Source organism: Pseudopodoces humilis, chromosome 19 (genome assembly GCF_049639895.1).
Source record: "Pseudopodoces humilis isolate 2021_Gansu_Grassland_sample_001 chromosome 19, ASM4963989v1, whole genome shotgun sequence".
Taxonomy (NCBI): Eukaryota; Metazoa; Chordata; class Aves; order Passeriformes; family Paridae; genus Pseudopodoces; species Pseudopodoces humilis.
In genome coordinates this window covers 751,764-771,028 of record NC_142218.1, presented here as the reverse complement: position 1 = coordinate 771,028, position 19,265 = coordinate 751,764, and the positions used below count along the sequence as shown (strand labels likewise).

General features: G+C 51.1%; 1 protein-coding gene across 8 annotated transcripts in view; it reads right to left on the bottom strand.

Annotated features, from left to right (window-relative positions):
• CHD6 (chromodomain helicase DNA binding protein 6) overlaps positions 1-19,265 on the bottom strand; it is an 87,557-nt gene that overhangs the window by 44,211 nt on the left and 24,081 nt on the right. For 7 of the 8 annotated variants that reach the window (XR_015774192.1, XM_088064726.1, XM_088064729.1 and 4 more), the window contains exons 2-3: positions 12,002-12,057; positions 171-664 (exon numbers count right to left, since the gene is read on the bottom strand). Coding sequence is in view for 7 of the 8 variants with exons in the window: in XM_088064726.1 (XP_087920852.1) it covers positions 171-664; positions 12,002-12,034 (527 nt within the window). In the remaining variant the exon portion in view is untranslated. The remainder of the gene's footprint in view (positions 1-170; positions 665-12,001; positions 12,058-19,265) is intronic. The other variant, XM_088064728.1, reaches the window with a different exon arrangement.

Genomic DNA, 19,265 nt, shown 5'->3' with positions numbered 1-19,265 from the left:
TGTCCCATCTCTGCATGGCCAGAGAGCTCATCCTGGCATCCCAACCAGTACATCCAGCCTTCAGACCAAGTGTCCTGCACACCCAGTGCTGCTCTCTCCCAGATGCAGCTCCCTCAAGTCCACAGCCCTGTCCACAGCAGGCACAGGGACAGGGCCACACCACCACCCACCTGCTCTTCTTGGGTCTTGATCTAGGGGCTGGCTCAGAGCCACTCTTCTTGTCTTTAGGCTCCTTCGGGGCTTTGGGTTCCCGAGGCTTCCGGGGCTTCTTAGCCACCTCCCTCTGCTTGGGCTCCTTCGGCTTCTTGCACTCCTTCACCTTTTTAGGCTCTTTTGGTTCTTTAGGTTCTCTCCTCCTCTTTGGTTTCACCTCCACAGCTGCTTTATCTCCCCCTTCCTGCTCTCCCAGATCCTTTTTCTTCCGTTTCTTCTTCACCCCCGTGCCCCCACTGTCCTGCATCCCGTTCTGGGTGCTTGTCCGCTTCTGGGGAGCCCCATTGGGCTCCTCCTTCGGGCACTGGCACTGGCCACCTGTGTTTGTGGCTGTCACTGTCACCTGGTGGGGCACCTCGTCCTGCTCTTCACTGCTGGCAAAGGTGTCCTGAGTCTTGCAGTCCCAGGCAGACGACATTGGGGAGAGGCTCAGTGCTTTTAAGCTTGGTGGCTGTGAAGAGAACGCGAGGCAACAGGTGAAGCAAATGTTGTAAATAGCAGGTGCCCCAGAGAAACCACAGTCCTACAAGGCTCCAATCACCCAGTGCAGCATCCCTCAGCAGTCAGGGACTACGGCTAACAGCCACCATGAGCAGACAGAGGTTAACAGGAAGACACCTCCCCTGCCCCCCTTCTCTGCCCAACTGAGGCCTTTTGGCTCCTGCCCAGCCCATGCAGGTCTGAAGCAGAGGTGGCTGGCCCCAGTGTGTGCCCCATTGTTCCGCCCTCAGTTGAACACTCCAGAGTCCACTTGGCTAAGACAAGAGCAACCTGGGCATCCAGACCACTTCCTGCCTGTTGCTCAGAGCCAGAGATTGTCTCAGCAGGGACAAGGAGAGGGAATTAGGGATGCCTTGCAGCCTACAAACAAAAAGTGGGCTCCCAGATCCATCTGGGGCAGAGCTTGAGGCAGAATAGAAGGGTTAGACCAGCACTGCTCATGGGAGCTTCTGGGTGCTGGGGTTCCCTCCAGGCCAGAAGAGAAGAGAGCTGCTCTTCCTGCTTCAGCACTTCCTTCTTTCCCCATGAACTTTCCAGCACTGAACACCAAAAAGAATTGAGCTGCTCAAACAGCAAGCATGACCAGACAGCAGCACTCAAGGGTGCTGCTCTCTTTAAGCAGCAGCAGGAGTGCCTGTGGTGAGGACCCATGCTCTATGTGCAGCAACCTTGGCTCCAGGAGAGCAGCCCAGGGTGGCAGGGCTGGCAGAGGACAGCCCAAGGAAGGGAGCTGTGGGTGACTATTCTCAAAGCGAACCAGAAACATCCCTTATAGCAGCTGGCAGAGCAAGAAAGAGCAAGGGATGGGCAAAAGAACAGGCAGAAGTGCAGCTGTGTGCTGCAAGGGTGGGGAGAGAAATGTAACAGGTTCCATTTCAGCTGCTCTAGCAGTCAGTTCCCATCCTTAGCACCCCAGCTCCCCTCAATGCATGGCTCAGTTGTGACCAGAGGGAAGCAGTGGCCATTGCTGGGCCTGCTCATCACCCACCACCATCATGCCCTACCATCACCTAGGGTGGCTGGTAGGGCAACCAGCACCAGACCAAACCCAGTGGCACAACTGGGGCTGGAAAGCTGGTTCTGCAACTGGGGGCTGGTGGCTGTGTCATGAGACAAGACATGGGCCCTTCCCACCACTCTGGTGGTGACAGCTCCTTGTAGGGAAGCTGTGGAGCAGTTGGTGAGTGGCCCAGGAAGTGCTGGGCAGCATTTCCTGTGCCTGTGGGGATAGGGGCAGTGTTTGCCCTGCTGCCTTACACACACGGCTGCCCCAGGCCAGGAGTGCTGCTTCCTTCACAAGCCCCTTCCCTGGTGCTGAGGTGGAGGTGCCACTGGCTCTGGCAGCAATGACCTCAGCACCATCCAGGTCCTCAAGACACCTCAGAGCTGTGGGAGAGAATGCAAATTTTTACATCTTACAGGCTGAGGGCTCGAGCCCATCCAGGGTTGTCTGGGCACAACTCTGTAACACTCAGACTTCTGATATGGATTAGATGGAAGCATTAAATGAAACAGACTGCAAGTGGAAAGGCCATGATGCCCCTGCAAACACCCATGAGTGGGGCTGCAGGCTTGGCTGGCATCAGTCAAGCAGACTGCACCAGCATCCCTGCCCACGTGCAGCCACCTCCACCCTTGGCCACTGCTGCCATCTGCACCAGCAGCCTGCGATGGGGGAGCAGCCATCCTGCCACATGGACCAGCTATCACAGGGCACCTAAAGAATTAATGGGAACCTATTCATGACCAGGTGAAAATCAGCACTATTGATGCTGCTTCTGAGACCACTGCCTGTGCAACAGGATCAGTCCCAGCCTTTACATTCTTCAGCTCTTGCAAGGTGGGGATCAGCTTAACAACTTAGAATCATAGAATGGCTTGGGTTGGAAGGGACCTTACATATTTTCTACTTCCAACACCCTACTGTGTACAGGGACAACTTTTACCAGGCCAGGTTGCTCAGAACCCCATCCAACCTTGAATTGAACACCCCCAGGGATGGGGTAGTCACAGCTTTTCTGGGCAACCCCTTCCAGTGCCTCACTACCCTCACAACAAAGAATTCCTTCTTAATATTATATATAATATATATATACACATATCTGTAATTCCTCCTAATATCTAATCTAAACCTATCCTCCTTCAGTTTGAATAGATTCCTTCTTGTCCTGTCATCACATGCTCTTGTAAAAAGTCCCTCTCCATCTTGTAAGTCCCTTTTAGGTAGTACCCCTGATAAGGACAGTAGAACAGAGCAGCATTTTACTCACTTGATAAGGATAGTAGAACAGAAGAGCATTTACTCTTGTCAAGGACAGTAGAACAAAACAGCACAGCCTTGTAGAAATAGATAAAGGATGTAACTTAGGCAAACAGAAGTCATGCAAAACACAAGCAGGATGCCAGCTCGGCTCTACAAGGCTGACAAAGCAGAAGTTACGGAAAACAACAATATTGCATTTACTCGAAAGCAGGGGTGAGAAACAGCCACCTAAAATGGACACCAGAAGTGTCCAAAGAACCATGCAAGGACTTCTGATAAGATGTGCAACCATGTAAAATAAAGCCAAGGAAGTGGGAAGAGCTAATGAATATGTAATCAGTGTGTATGATAAAATCCCTGTTCACCCAACACTCTTCAAACTGGAAGAAGGATCCCCTCAAGAGACCAGCACACTACAATAAGGAATGCCTGCTTCTAATACTCAAAACTGTGTTACAGTTTCTAGCCAGACAATATTGCTATCACTCCTTTCGGTAAGTCCCCTTTAGGAACTGGAAGGCTGCAATTATGTCACCCCTAAGCCTCCTCTTTTCCAGCCTGATCAAACCAAATTCTCTCATCCTTTCCACATAGCAGAGGTGCTCCATCCCTCTGATCAACTTGGTGGCCTCCTGTGGACTGGCTCCACCAGGTCTGTCTGTGGCGCTGAGGACTCCAGAGCTGGATGCAGCACTGCAGGTGGGGCCTCACCTGAGGGGAGTAGAGGGGCAGTATTGCCTCCCTTGACCTGCTGCCCATTGTTCTTTTGATGTATCCCAGGACATGGTTGGTTTCTGGGTGCCAGCACACATGGTGTGCAGCCTCTCATCCACCAGCACCCCTAAATCCTTCTTATCAGGGCTGTTCTCAATCTGTTCCTGCCCCAGTCTGGATTGATACTGGGACTGATACCCAATCCACACTTCCTTAAAGATCTGCCAGCTCTGTCCCACTCCCTTGTCCCAGAGGGCAGTCTCCCAGGGAATCCCACTGACTATCTCCCAGAAGAGCTGGAAGTCTGTTTCTCTAACACTCAGTGTCAGCACCTTGGCCTGGAATCCCCATGGGCATCAGGTGTCACAGCCTGCCATGTCCCAGGAGCAGTACTGGTCCCAGTCAGCAGCAACTGCCTCCATCTGGAGCAACCAGGAGCTTCTGGTGCAGGCCATGCCATGAACGGGCCATCAAATGCCAGCCTGTGGGATCCAGGTGCACAGCCAGGCAGCACATGGACAGAGGCAGGGAGACCAGGATGCTTCCCCACCAAGTGCTGCCAGCCCAGAAACCATACTCCCAAAGCTGCTTGCTCTGTCTTGAGGGGAAAATGCTTTGTGTTACGTTCCTGAAGCCCACAGCAAGCTCTGGCCATGCATGTAGGACTGTGCTGCCAAGTACAGTCTGCAGTGAGAGTCTGGCGCACTGGCACGAGCCAGGGAATGGGTTTTTTCTACTACCCCTTGATGAGGTTCAGTTTATCCTGGCTTCTCGTCAACAGGAAAACCTAAGAAAGCAGTGCCAGCTTGTGCTCCTGCGTGGCTCCAAAGCACCCTCACTGCTCTGCCCGTGGCAGCCCAGGTGGTTCCTTGTGGCAGGCAGGAGCTCACCGTCCCCACGCAGCTGTTGCTAGAACATCAGCCACTGTGCCACAAGGGAAATTGCCTCTGCTTCCAAAGGGTGAGAGCCTGAAGAGCAGGTGTCACACTGATGGCATACAGCACTCACTGCAGGGAGCTCTGATGGAGCAGCAACCTCAGCCTGAGTGGCCTGAGATACAGGTGTCCATGAGCCAACAGGCTGCCCATGGCTGTGACTGGGCTACCAGCCGCTGTGTGTGTAGCCACAGCCAGCACTGACACACCACCACATTCAGACCCCTTTCACAGGGGAGAAACACATGCAGGAGCCTAAATCCGGCAATCATAGCCCTGGGACACACTGCAGCAGGGCAAGGCAGGCTGCTCTAGACCAGCCAGGAGCTGCTCTAGGCAATGCTGACCCTGAGGGGCCGGAGTGGGGCAGGGCAGGCAGTGCCTCTGTACCCATCTGCCCAGGCTGGCCCAGTAACAGACTGTACCCACTTCACAATGAACCCACCTGTAACCCTGGGTGCCAAAGCACCCAGGGGCATTCAGTACTACAAACTCATAAGGTATTGGGGAAAACCACTAATTCTGGTTAAATCCTGCCACCCTCCTAAGTGGCTTCTACTCAAGGTGTGAGGGGTCTCCTTGTCACACGCTCTGTACAATTTAGTTTTGCCATCCTCCCCCTGCAGAGCTCTCTTGGCCCAGCTAAGACATAGGTGACAAGTCACCCTCTCCTTGCAGGTGGGCTGCACCAGCTCTCAGACCCCCTGCCTTATCCTGCTCAGCACTTCTTCCAACCCCACTGGCTATGGGGTGGCAGGAGGAAGCCACGTAGCATCAGAGGTATCACGTAGTAGGAGGGTTTCTGCTCTGCTCCTTTTCCCTTTACAAACGATGGAATGCATCTTGGGACAACGTGTAGGGAGATGCCAAACTCTGGCAGTGTCCTCCAGGAGCAGGGACAGCCCCCAGTGACGACACATGCATAGCTGGTTCTCCCATACTTTACCGGGTACATCTTGAGACTTCCCTCAACTTTTCAGCCTCCATGTCCATGTCAGCATCTCAGATGACTGCAGAAATCAGCACCTTTCTTCCCCAATCTGTGCTGTGAAAGCAGCAATACCTTCCCTGTATTTGGTTCCCTTTCCTTTAACTAGTCACTAATTTACAGAAAGACCTTCCATCAGGACAACGTTTCACATGTTTACAAGCATTCAGTGAGAAACTTCTTCAGCTGCTGGTTGGGAGCCCACGAGCCTTGCACCAGCCCAGGCCAACTTCAGCCCTGTGACCCAGTTCTCTTTAAAATCCCCAAGAGATTGCAAGGACTAAGTCTGCTTTGCAAAAGTCATGTTGACTATTCACCAGTGTAGCATTTTCAGAAACAAAGTGTTTATTATAGTTCCTAACTACCTAAGTGAATATATTGACCTTTAGTTTCACATTTACTCCCCTCACCCCTTCCATGGCCCTAATGCGTGATGGCGGCAATACTATTTATTACCAATTCCCAAATCTCACAGTGTTCCTTTACAATTCCAGAGTAAAGATCCTCAAAACAGATGACTTATGTTACTTTGCTCAAAAATGTCTTTACCATAGCCTTCAAGGGCAACCTTCAGGGCCTCTGGCATCAGAGATGGCTCTGGGTAGAGAGCCTATTTGACTGAGCTGTTCTGCCAATGCTCAATTTCCACGAGCCCTCACTTGACCTCACCATATTTACTCCGTGACTCCTCTTAAAGGCTTTTTAAATCCTGAGAGAGTTGGAAAAAGATTTGTTATTAGACTCCATGTCTTTAGTGGTTCCTAATTTGATGCTCTGCCTTGTTACAGGGTTACTTTTAAATTCACAGAGTATGTGTCCTTTTTCTTACTATCACTTTTTAAAACTAAATAGAAACATATTTTTCCATTCAACTGCCCACTCTGCATGCCTTTTTACAGCTAAGCAAGCAGCTTTGTTGTTTCTGGGAATTTTGGAGTAAGGAAGAAATAAAGACCATGACTTCCACATTTTGGTAGATGATGTCCATCTCTCAACCTCTGGTAACCGAATCCAAGCGGCCGCTGCTTCCCCAGAACACTTTTTACCCCTAGAACTATGCCTTTGCACTCTATCTGAATTGGCTTTTTTTTTTGGTGATGGTTGTAATGATTTCACAATTCTAGAATACATTTTTATATAATGGGGTTTTTTTATTCACAGAGGAATCTTCTATAAATTACATTTCATACAGTCCTTCAGCATTAGCTGACCATGAAGTCTTGTTCCATGTGTCTAACTACTGCCAAATAGAAGGTCAGGAGAAAAAAATGTTTAAAACCTCCCCAGAGAGCTGTGGAGGCTAACAGAGGGCACTTATAACTATAACAACCCCATTCTAGGGCAAAGCCAAGCTCAGGGTGGGCCTTAATGGTGTGGTGCATTTCCTTAATATAAATTGTTTTGTTTCATTTATAGTCTCAATTTGAATGCCAAGTCTTTGTTCAGGATTTGGAGGAAAACACCACCAAGAGGTGGGAGATAAAGCAGCTCCTGTTACTCAAAGGGCTCCCTCCCCTCTCCCAAACTGGCTGGAGGATGCACTGGCAGCTCCAGCCCACAAGGCTCACACCGCACCCCCGACCCTCTGCAAGCCCTCCAGCAGGGCTGGGTTCACATGGATGAAGGGACAGTTTACAAACGCCCCTTGGCACATGCACAGAAGCTGAGGAGCAGTGAAATTCAGCAGTGTTTTCCCCACACCTGCTCAGGGCAAGGCCAGTGGGAGTGTCTGTCGTGAGCCAGGGACAAAACCTGCAGCCTCACCTGCCTGCTCCACGTACCTGCAAAGGGAACAACAGCGGAGAAGAGGAAACTGCAAAGAGAAGGTGGGGAGGGGAAGAAACAACATCTGCTTCTCCATAAAGGTAGCACTGATTTACAGAGCTTATGCACTTTCAGCAGCAGAAGCAGCAGCAGTAATAATAATGATAATGATAATAAAAGAGCAATAATAGTAACTGTGAGAGGCAGGAGCAGAGAAGCTCCTCTGGACCCACATGGTAGAAGTCACATGCCAGCGCTGCCAGGAGATGTGATGGGGATGAAGGACATGTTGCAGCTGCACTGCTGGGTGTTGGAGCCTGATCCATATCCAAACCCTGCACTCTCCATGAGTTCGGGTGTAGGAAGGAGAAAAGACCAGAAGCTTCATGCCCACCCCATAATCCATCCTGCAGGCTTTCCTCTCCAAGAGCAGTGTTCCCAACAGGGCAAAGCTCTGCCACAGCCTCAGGATCTGAATGGCAGCGCCAGTAAGGCCACAGATGGGTCCTTTCAGTGGTCACAACACCAAAACCAGATCCACCTCCCCGGGCAAGCAGGCTCAGACAACATCCACACAACCCAGCCTCGCCAGGCAGCGTGACCACAGCCAGCAGCAGTGGCCATGCCACATGAAACCTTGAACCCAAGTGCAAGGCTTGGCAGGCTCGGTCAAGTTTTCCTGCAGTGCACCAGGAGAGCTCTGCAGAAGCCGGCATTTGGGTCTAGGACATGCATCATACCCCACAGCAATGTGTTCTGTAAGTGGAGTGTACACAGGGACCCTGACTGCAAGGGTCATCAAAGGTTTCCATGCTCTTTAGGCAGAGACTGATGACAGGGGGCTGCCCAGAAACTCCACAACAGCGACAGCAGCCCAGGATGGGCACCACGACACAGCTCTGCCTCCCTGAGATGGCCAGGCTGGCCATCATCAGCCCAGTCTATCCACATAGCTGGCTGCAGAGCCCAACAGGAGCAGAACAGGCAGCTTCTTTCACACAGAGGTTTTGGCAGGCTGGTGAGCCAAACACTCCAGCAGCCCCATATCCACCACTGGTGTGCACAGCATGGCTATTGTGCTCTGGTTGCCCAGTGTGTGCACCCCTTGTTTCCAGCTCTTAAACCAGTGCAGCAAGAAGCTAAAAATATACAAGTGTCACCTTCTATCATGTCTCCGAGCAGGCTCTGCAGTCACCATGGGATGTGCATGACGGAGGTGGGGCCTGGCTCTGTTCCAAAGATGCTCCACCATGATGCAACCTCCATGAAGTGCCAGCCCTGGCAGCAAGCACACATGTTCCCACCACCCTAGCAGAGGGAATGGGTGGGGCAAAGGGCAATGCTGCTGCCCTGGGCTGTCCAGGCTGTCCTCCCACCTCAGTTCTCTCTAGCAGTGAGGAAAACCTGTGCAGCCCATGGAGCCTGGGGGAGATCCAGCACTCGTGGCTGTCTGTGCAGGAGAAGGGCACCCTGGCAGCTCACTGCTCCCCCTGCCCTTCACCCTTACAGAGCAAGTGCCTGAAACTCCTCAACACACCCAGCACTGGGGCTCATCAGAACTGACAGTATCAGCATGACAAAAAAAAAGGCCACAGACAGCTTGGGACAGAGCTACAAGTGCTCTCAGGCTTGGACAGCCCCACCCCCTGTCCTCCCACTGCTCAGGAGCCTGCTCCAGCCTCAGGGAGCTCTGGCAAAAAACCCCAACTGCATTTGCAGTACGTGAGACAGCAAAGCTCACTTTCACATAAATAGACCCATAAAATTCAGGAAAATCCTTCATTTTATGCAGTGAGTGCTTGAAGCAAAGGCAAGCATAGCTCCCCCTGATGCTCCCAGGGGCCTCCCTCTTGCAAAGGCTGTAAAGATGCTGTAAAGAAGCAGAGCCAGCCTCAAGGTGAGGAGGAAGAAGGGATCATGGAAGGTCTTGTGTACCAGCATGGCTGGATTGCTCCTGATGGGGCAGGGCAAAGGCCTGGAGGAGAGCTTGGTCCTTTGTGGTGTGGGGCTGTGATCTCCCTCCTCTGACAGCAAAGCCCAGGTAAGAAATTGGTGCCACTCATTGGGCTAATACAGCAGGTTTGAGTGCTCTGGAAATAGGATTACTGAAATGACATGGGGTTTAAGCACAGCAAAACCATCCTCCCCCACCATTTGGAGACTTTAGAGGGCTCAGCTGACAAATTATTTTCTATAGCTGTTGCTGCAGATAAAATCTAGGAGGGAGATAAAGGCATGTGGTGTGAGCAAGGAGGGGTAGTTCCAGCTGCTTATCTCCTGAGCCTGCAGCAATGTAGGACAAACCTTGCAGCATGTCATGGGGTGGGGTGCAGCATTTCCAAATGCAGTGTTTGGAAGAAAGCCTGGCCAAGCAGGGCTCCTGTGGGGATTCTGGGTGCCTGGTTGAGGTGGTGAAGGGGTGGGTGGCTCCCTGTAATGCTCAGATGAGCAGCACTGGGGACAAAATGAGCAAGGGGTGGCATTCCACATCACTCTGGACACCTGAGCCCAGGAGCGCCCACACCTTGTAAACAGACTTCTTATGGCACCAAGGGGGGCTATTGCCTCCCATTGAACAGTCTCTCTGGAGAAGATGAGATGCTTATGTGGTTCCAAGGCTCTCAAAAGTCCTGTGTTTCGCTGTCAACCTCTGACCTGCAGAAGTTCCATGTTGGTCATCATGTGGGTGTAGGATCAGGCCCAAGGATGAAAAGGTTGACAAAATGCTGGTGCCCTTCATATTGGTGAAGATGGCAGGGGAGCTGTCAACTGCCTTTGGGGAAAAGTATTGGATGTGCTGTCTTCTTTCTCTAGTCCTTGGCTATCCCAAGTGCTTTGTCCTGCCTAATCCACTGCCAGTGGATTAGGAAACCTGGGCTGGAGAGATGGGGTCTCAAAGTGGGCTGTCTGGGGAGGAGCTCTCTGTGTTCCCTCTGTGCCCCCTGCAGCACTGCCTCTCTTCCTGTGCAAATTATGATGGATTGGGGTACAGGGCACTTCCAACTGGTTCACTCATCTGAGGGACTGTTGTTAGCAAAGGCAGGGGCTGTGTTTCCACAACTCTTCTTCCTTAGTAATGCACAAAAATCTGGTACATTTGTCACCAAGCTGTGACTAACTCGTGAAACCTGTCACTTGTCTCATGACTTACAAGTTTTCATGCCAGGGTGCCTTGTCTGCTGGTGGAGGTGGGACAGGAGTGCCTGGTTACCCCCGAGACCAGTGACAAGTGATGGATCTCCTTTGAGGGCTGAGCACCATCATTCCCTGGCCTGCCTCTCTGTCTGTGTCCTGCTTGTCCCTGGGCACTGAAGGGTCTTCTACTCCTTATTTCTGCCAAACTCTGACTTTTTAAATAACCAGAGAAATAATGAACTAAAATAAATGCAGTTAATCCCACAGTTCCTGTAAATCTCCTTATTCTACAGCCATGGAAGTACTCCCATCCTGCCGGGACTGTGAGAACAGAGCAGAATTGCATTGGAGACAGAGATGGAAAGCCCTGTGATGCCTTAGCCTTCTCCTGGAGGGATCTTCTGACTTTCCAGCCTGGGCTTGGAAGTGGCAAGAATGGCTGGATTCCCTGCAGTGTGTGGACAGCAGTGGGGAACAGCCCAGGGCTGCAAGGCTCATGACTTCCTACAGTACTGGTACAGTACAGTACAGTACAGTACTGGTGCTCTGAACACACACATTCCAACATCTGCAGCATTTGCCTTGCTGCAAACCCAGAACAGCACAGTGACCTCTTTGAAACATTTCCCTCCCTTCCTCCTCCCATCAACCTGTCATGGCAGTGTGATTTGGAGTGCCCTGAGCAGCACACACTGCTTCAGAGCTGGTTAGAAATGGCACAGGCTTGTGCTCTCAAACAGATTTATCCCTTAGCTCAGTGTTCACTTTAATGGTTTCCCATTAAAAGCAGCATGGACACAAATTAGCTCCAGGCAGACCAGTTTGTTTTATATCTCCAGCCATATTTCAGCCCCACAGGCAGAGCAATACTCCATGCATGTAACAGGTCCTTTCCCCTCAGCAGAGTGCCAATGGTCAGATTCTTCCCCTGCACACAGCTAATACAGAGACCACTGGCTCATAAATCTCCTCTGGGAGCAGCAGGTTGTTATGATCCAATGCAGCAATCCAGAAATGACAGCTTTGTGAGATGCGATCTTTTCTGAGTAAAGGAAGAAAATTCTTCTCTGTCCAAGCCCAGATTTGACCTTCCCAAACCTCCTAGCTGGTATTAGTCTTTGTGTATCATGTTAATAACAACAATCACAGCAAACATGCGGTTTTGTAATGATATTACAGCAAGAACCAATACTATGGGCTTTGAGACAAAATAAAGGGCTGTTCTTCCACTGGGGAGAGCACCGAGTCAAGAGCATTTCCACTACTAAAGATAAATCCCACCTGGTTCAATGGGCCCATCAGGCTTACCCACTCTGGGGTGCAGCTCAGGTCAAATTTCAAGGAACTGAGCTGCACCCCTGTCTGGAAATTCAATATAACACTCTCCCAGCCTCCTTCCCACCACACATCAGTTGCAACAATTTCCACATGAGACATGGTCCTCAGACCTTGACAGCTGAATTGGGAGAAGGAGAGAGGGTCACAAACCTGCTTTTCTTTTTTCTGTATTTTCATTATCATCAAATCTGGGATGAATGTTATTTCTGCAAGACACAACACAAAAAAAATTCACAATGATGAGACTGCTGAGTCTGAGACATTCCATCCTTCCATTCACCCCTCTGGGAGGCTGAGCTGACCCCAGAGCTGCTCAGAGGAACAATGCTGCCAGAATGAAACTCTCAGGGACAAGCTTGGGGACATCTGTTCTGCTGAGCCACGGCAAGAGCCCAACCACAGATAGGACCACAGCTCAGCGTTGCCTGAAACGCTGGCCAAGACCAACTGGCCAAGCCAGTTGCCACTGGCCAAGACCAACATGACAGCCACAGTCTCAGCAAGAAGCAGCATGTCTGGGGCTTGCACAGAACACACTCCAACTCCTCAGAGCCCCACGTATAGCCCAGGCCCTGCTGAGAGACTCTGCCAGCCCTGCAGCAGCAGAGGGAAGTAAACAAATCAACCTCTGCCAAGCAGCAACGACAGCAGAAATAGACTGGAGAGGATGCAGGAACTTGATACGGGCTGCAAGCCCTATGACCGTGATCACGGAAGAGCTGCTATGGGGATGAAGATGGGACAAGCAAGGAGGAGAAGAGCCATGTCTCCCCACAAGCAGCCCCAGGTGCAGTGCTGGGGCCAGGCTGGCTGTGTCCCCAGGCCTGTGTCCCCGCAGCAGGGATGGCCCTGCATGAGGGGCACCCACCTTGCAGCCCATGGGGAGGATGGACTGAGGGAGGGGTCATTTCCAAGCAAGTCCCCCACACCAGGCTTGATCAGAGGGGCTGCAGTTGCAAGTCCAGCTCTTAGCAGCATCTTAGTGCCAAGTGTGACCAGGTCCCCACGCTGTCCCCCTCCAGTGGACCAATGAGGGGTCTGTGACAACGCAGCACCATGACAGCTCTCTAGGGCAAACAGTGTCCCCTCAGGTTCCCTGCAACAGTGGCTGTGGCCCAGCTTGGCCAGAAGAACTTTTTAGCTGGTGTCAGCCATAGCTCTCAGGCACTGCCAGAGTAGCTAAACCCAAATGCAGAGGAAGTGCCCAGCACCCCCTCCTGGGTTTCATGCCCTCTTAGGACCAGGCCAGATGGTGAGCTGATACGCACCTGCCTAGGCCTGATTTGTCTGGGGACTGGGCATAGCTTGGACACTGCCAGATGCAGGAGAAAGCTGGTCTCACTGCTTCCCTCTCACCAGTGCTGTGGTGACAGGAAGGCCAGGAGCAGCCCTGCCATAAGAAGGGTCAACATTGGGAACAGCGCCGATCCTGGGTGGATGGGGCATTGCTGCAGCTCCCCAAGATAAACATGCTGTGACAGTCAAGGGGACACGGTGAGGTCATGGTCTGTGCCCTCCCCACTGCAGCTCCAGCCACACAGTCTCAACAGAGCTGTCAGCAGTAGATGCTTTTTGAGCAGCCAGCCCTCAGCAGTTGTCTGCTCCACAGTACCAGCAACAGGTGCCAAAGAGCTCAAAAGTATTTGACAAGTGTTCTAAGACAGAAATCCCACAAACACCTGCCTCTCTTTTCCCTCCAGTACCATGCAAACCCCACTCCATGAGGCATGAGCTGTCAGACTCGCTGGCACAAAGGCACAGCTTGCACTGCTGCCTGCCAACAGGCCACCCCCAGTAACCCCCCACCCCATATCCCCACCATCTCTCCCTTCCCAGAAGGAACACCCAACAGGTCCTACACATGAACAGTGCTCAGGCCAGCATGACATGATGTCTGCATTCTGATGCTGGTCCATGGCTCATGCCACCAATACTGAAAAGAAAAAGCAAAGGCTGCTAACTCTGATCCTGGCCACATGGCACAGGCCAGGTCATCCTGGCCCACATCTAAGTCAAGCTAGGTGGGAGCAAGTAAATGCATGACATGAGCAGGGAGGAGTTTCATGACATCTGTGAACAGGATGACACAGGACTTCTTTCTCATGACTAAGTGTCTTGGGGATGGTTTATTATCCTATGTAATTTTTGGAGTTTTTAATCTGTTTTGTCCCTGCCCCAGGCCCATCCTCCCTGGCTCTGGGACTATCACCATGAATGAGAGCCAGGTTGGCGTTTCCAGAGGCAGCTGGGGGCAAGGCAAGTGGTAGTTCTTCCCTTTTCCACACAGGCTGTTGGACTGACCATGCAGCTGGTGTCTCTAACCAAAACCCTGCTGTTTCTTTAGGGTTAGTTTTTTTGGTTTTGTTTGTTTGGGGTTTTTTGTTTTGGTTTGGTTTTTTTGTTTTGTTTTTCTTTTTTGCTTCAGCACTGTGACTACACTTGCCAGCCTGCTTCTTCTTCTGCTCTGCTCCAGCTCCCAGGATGACATGCCATTCCAGTGTGTGGAAGGCTCCTTTAAACTGTGCTGGCAGGAGCCAGAGTAACTGTGGCCAGCTGTGACCCCAGACACCAGGGAGGGAACCTGTGGCAATTAACACACTTTACTATTCATAACGCTCAGTTGGTTGAAGCACCGTGTTTATAATGCCAAGGCTGTGGGTCCAATCCCCATATGGCCCATTCATTTAAGGGCTGGACTCAATCAATGATCCTTGTGGGCTCCTTCCAATCAGAATATTCTGTGATTCAGTGATAATCCTGTGGAGCAAGCATCTCTTCCCATCATCTCCCCTAGGGGACAAGCTGGACAGGAGGAAAGGGACACAATCATGTCTGCCTGATGCTGTGGTCTGCTTTTGCCTGCTGCATCCAGAGCATCCTGCCTGGCCTCAGAGCCAGGAACTTGTCCATCCTCCTAAAGGGAAGCAAACCACCTGCTGAGGAGCACCACCGCACTCGTGTGCAGATATATGTGCACAGAGAACCCCACTTAACAAGCTATTTCCATACCAATTAAAAATTTGCAGATTAAAGAGAAACTCTAATCTCAAATGAGACAGCCCAATTTTCTAAATAAGCTTATGGTTTTCATACAGAGATCAACATGTTCTCACTAAAACATCATGCAAGTGCTGCAGGTTTATCACCACGGTCACAAGTGGGGAGTTTTCCATCTCCATGCTCAAGTTTTTATGCCTTTTTACACCTTTTAACTAATGCATGCCCCACTCCTGTGCTGCCAGCCCACAACACCCCTGCACCAGACAAGCATCAAGCACTTTCAGCAGCCAAGGACAAGTCCTCCATGAGGTCATGGCACAACCTCCTCAGCAAGCCCCTGGTGCCAGGCACCACACACGTGCAGTGAGCACACCAACACGGCACATGCTGGCAGGCTGATCACACACTAGGAGCTGTCTTGTCGCATTGCAAGAGACGAGCAGAGCTGTACTGAAAGCTGTGCTTTGTCCCTCTCCATGAGCAGCCCAAGTCACTGTAGCACAGCCTCTACACAGCATCTGCTGCTAGCAATGACGTTTTCAGTTACACAATTTGAGGCACATCAGATTACTATCCTCCTCCCTTGGATTCATTTTTATTGTTCTGAAAGCACAAGCCATCCCTACACCAGACTGAGTCCACATCGTGCCATTATTTCCTTTTGCTCTTGCCTGGGCTCCTCCAGGAGATGCAGCATCCGTGCAGAAGCCAAGAACATTATCAGAAATTCCACAACTGAGCCAACACCAATCCAAGACTGACCATGTGCTCTCCCTCTTCTACCAGCCTTCCCATATGAGTGGCCAAAGTCTCCTCTGCAGCTGGAGAACTGATTTTCCCAATTCAAAGGCTGAGGCTCACTAACATTCTACTATTCTGTGGACATGCACAGTACTCCAGCCATGTACCAGTAGCACAAGCACTCTGTGAAAGCAACCACAGTTCCCTGTGAGGAGCGAACTTCTATCTCTCTTGTACACACACAACTCCATCCAGCACACGTCCTGCAGAGTGGTTCACTTGTTTTCGCTCAGAAACGGGAGAAAATCCTCTCAATATGATGTTCAGAGAAAAAGGGGCACTGAAAATGAGCTGAGAGGAAAGGCACAGAGAAGCCACAGTGGCTCTGACTAGTCAGCCTGTAAAGGGACAAGATCTCCAGGGCTTGAGAAGAACTTTTAACAGGCATTGCAGAAGCATGCTTGCCAAGTCTGGGAGAAGAGGTCAACACATGAAGAAAAAGGAATAAAGCTCTAGAGTGGTAACAGGGATAACAGGGTCACAGGGATATGAACCCAAAGGCACACACAAACTACTACTCTCAGCCTGGCTTAGCCACAGTGCTTGCAGGGCATCTGAGCTGGAGCCTTGGCAGTGCAGAGCCTCGGCCAGGGTGTGCTGCCCAGCACCTCTGCATGACATAAATTCATCCACATAAGCAGAGATGAAGGAACACAACATTTGGAAGCCACAGCACTTGGGAGGTAGCACTGCCTTTTGGAACTGTCACAGACAGCTGTGAGCAGTCCCAAGGACTGTCCAGGATCAAGCCATCACAAACAGGCCACTGCTGAGGATGTTTTCCAAGATCATACCTGATGGAAAGACAGACTGCCACTGCCTACATCCTGTGGCATGCCAGAAGAAGATGTGCATGCTAGCATGAAAGCCAAAGTGCCTTTCCAGACTTTCCACCATACAACATCTCTACACCAAAGTATCCAATTTCCTGCTTACTCAACACCCCACCTGCTGAAAATCTAGCTCTGAATAAACAAAACACACACTTACCCTCAAGTGCAACCTGACTGATGCATGTGCTGAGCAACAAAAGTGCAGCACCAAGGACTCCATTTGTACGTGCAGCCGCTACACCACTATTAGACCAGGAAACTTGTGTTCGAACAGCCATCCAGCAGAATGAGGGCATGTGGAGGAAGCCAAGCGTGGAGATGTTCTGAGCACCCTTCTGCACACAGAGGGAGCAGGTATCAAGTGTATGGCACCCAAGGAAAAGCTGGATTCTGTTCAGAGCACAATGAACAGGTACTAATGCACACCCCAAGTGCAGGATCCTGGCAAGCAGGACTCATGGCTGGCAGAACTCTCTTGCTCCTACGGGGTCCTGCGCTGCCCTGATACCTGCAGCACCTTGCTATCACTGTCCTGGCTGATAGCAAGATAGACAGATTCCTTCAGCAACCCACAGCAGCATACAGTTCAGCAAACACAGCCTCACACATGCCAGGCAAGGATTTTACAGCTACACAGGCAACACATTCTTCTTGACTCCTATAAAGTTCTGAAGCACGGAAGTGAAGCAAGAATGAAGCAAGAATGGAGCTCTGACAATACCCTGACAGCACCAAACCTCCTCACAGAGGCCAGCTCACATGGGCTGCAGCTCTCCTTGCACCTTCCTCCATTGCTCTAAACCACTATGTTCTCTTGAAATTCGCTGCCCAGGTGGCATCCCAGCATCAGTTCATGATTCTTCTACTCAGACATCTTCCAACAGCCAAGCTATGGCACCATTCAATACCAAAGCTACTACTGGGGCTGTCCATATGCCACACAGCATGGCCCTGTTCCTCTGTGCTTCAGAGAAACTCCTCTCCTAGCTCTGTCCTGAGCTCCCATGAGAGACAGTGCTGGAACAGGAAGCCTGGCTTTCTGCACCAACCTTGCTTCTGTCCTCACATTGTTTTATATTGCATTTTTATTTCTATCCTGTATAGGTGGCTGAAAAGAGTAGACAGACAGCCCCACAGTGCAAAAGCAGGAGGAACGCTGCACGTGATGGACCCCAGCTCTCCTGCTGCTCTGAACACTGGGGGCTATGCTTTTGGGAAGGCCAGCCTGACATCAGAGAGGGCTGAAGGTGGAAAAAACACAGCACTCACCCTTTCTGCGTTCAATCCTCAGGAAAATCCAAACCAAAAGTCTGCTTGGAGTGATCAGCAGCTCCACAGCACACATCCAGTGCTTGCAAGGGCTGGCATGATTTAGCAAATAGGGAAAATTCAGGAGGCTGGTGAAGGCTCACAGTAATTGGTACCCTAAGGAAGAGCTCCTTGCCAGATCAGTTTGTCCAGCATGAGGGATGCTGGGACCCACTGCACCTCACTTCAGAGCCCATTGCCGAGAGGAGGTACCCAGCCCTACCAAGAACAGCTTGCAGCCTCTTTTCTCCAATTGTGCTGAGCTCCAACTGTGCACTGCCAATGAGAAAGTATCCCTGGCTTTTTAACAAGCCTCTGGAAGCACATTGCTGGCCACAGTGCCTGCTCAGAGCAAGGACCAGCCCAGGAGAACATTTTACAGCCCCTCTGTGAGTCTGACTACCCAGCAGTTACCACAGCATCAGGCTGACCCAGTACACTTTGTTCTCAGGCCTGCATTCACCTCAAGAGCTGAACATGTCTGAAATATCACTGTTACCTTCTGATCTGAGAAGTCCTTGGGCCACAGCAGGCTGGGTGAGAAGCATCTGTGGCAACACCCTCCAAGCAGGTCCCAGCATCCCCATGTGCACCCACTCCAGCGTGTCCCACACGCTCACATGGCAGGCATGTGAGGTCCACAGAGAAACCCCCAATGCCACTGTGACCATGAGCTTGTAAGAACCATTGTAAAGTCACAGTGCTAGAAGCAGGAAATCTAAGACAAACTGCCACAGGACACCAAGGAATTCCTAGTATGTGGTTTGCAAAATAGTTACAATGCCTGCATGCCTGCAACTTGTCACAGCATGGAAACAACAGCTCTTCAGGGTCCCCCTTGGCCCACATACACATCTCAGTGAACCTCAGGCACATCCCACAGCAGTCTCAAATCCACAACTCAAAGAAATTCCCTGATTTAATGTGATACACATATTCTTGGCCAGGTTTTGAAACTTTAAAGACAACAGAATCTCAAACAATACTCTCTAACATTTAAATTAAGTTTACATACAGCATAGCTAGCAATCTGTAACCACAGTAAGTAGCATTCATTGTTTTGCTACTTCAGTCTGGCTGGGAAGATGCTGCAACACTCACCTCCTTTGCCTGCAGGCTGAGAGCAACCAGAAGGAAATTCTGATGGATCAGCTCCAGCTGCACAAAGCTCCCAGGCAAACACTAACGCGTCAGCCCAACAACCCTGCATCCAAAACTGTCAGTGTTTCAATTACTGCAGAAGAATAAGTAATTTCTAATATCTATCACCTTGTGTGACAACAACAGTGAGCCTTGTGTGAAGGTTGCCCAGATCCACATAATACTGAGGATGGCACCACAAGTGAGCCTGCATAGTTGGGGACATGGACTGCAGGAGAGGATCCACCACAGCCAGCCCTGCACTGACGGCTGCTAACGGGGCTCCTTCCAGAACCCAGCCTTGGTCCCCCAGCCTGGGTCCCCAGGACCCT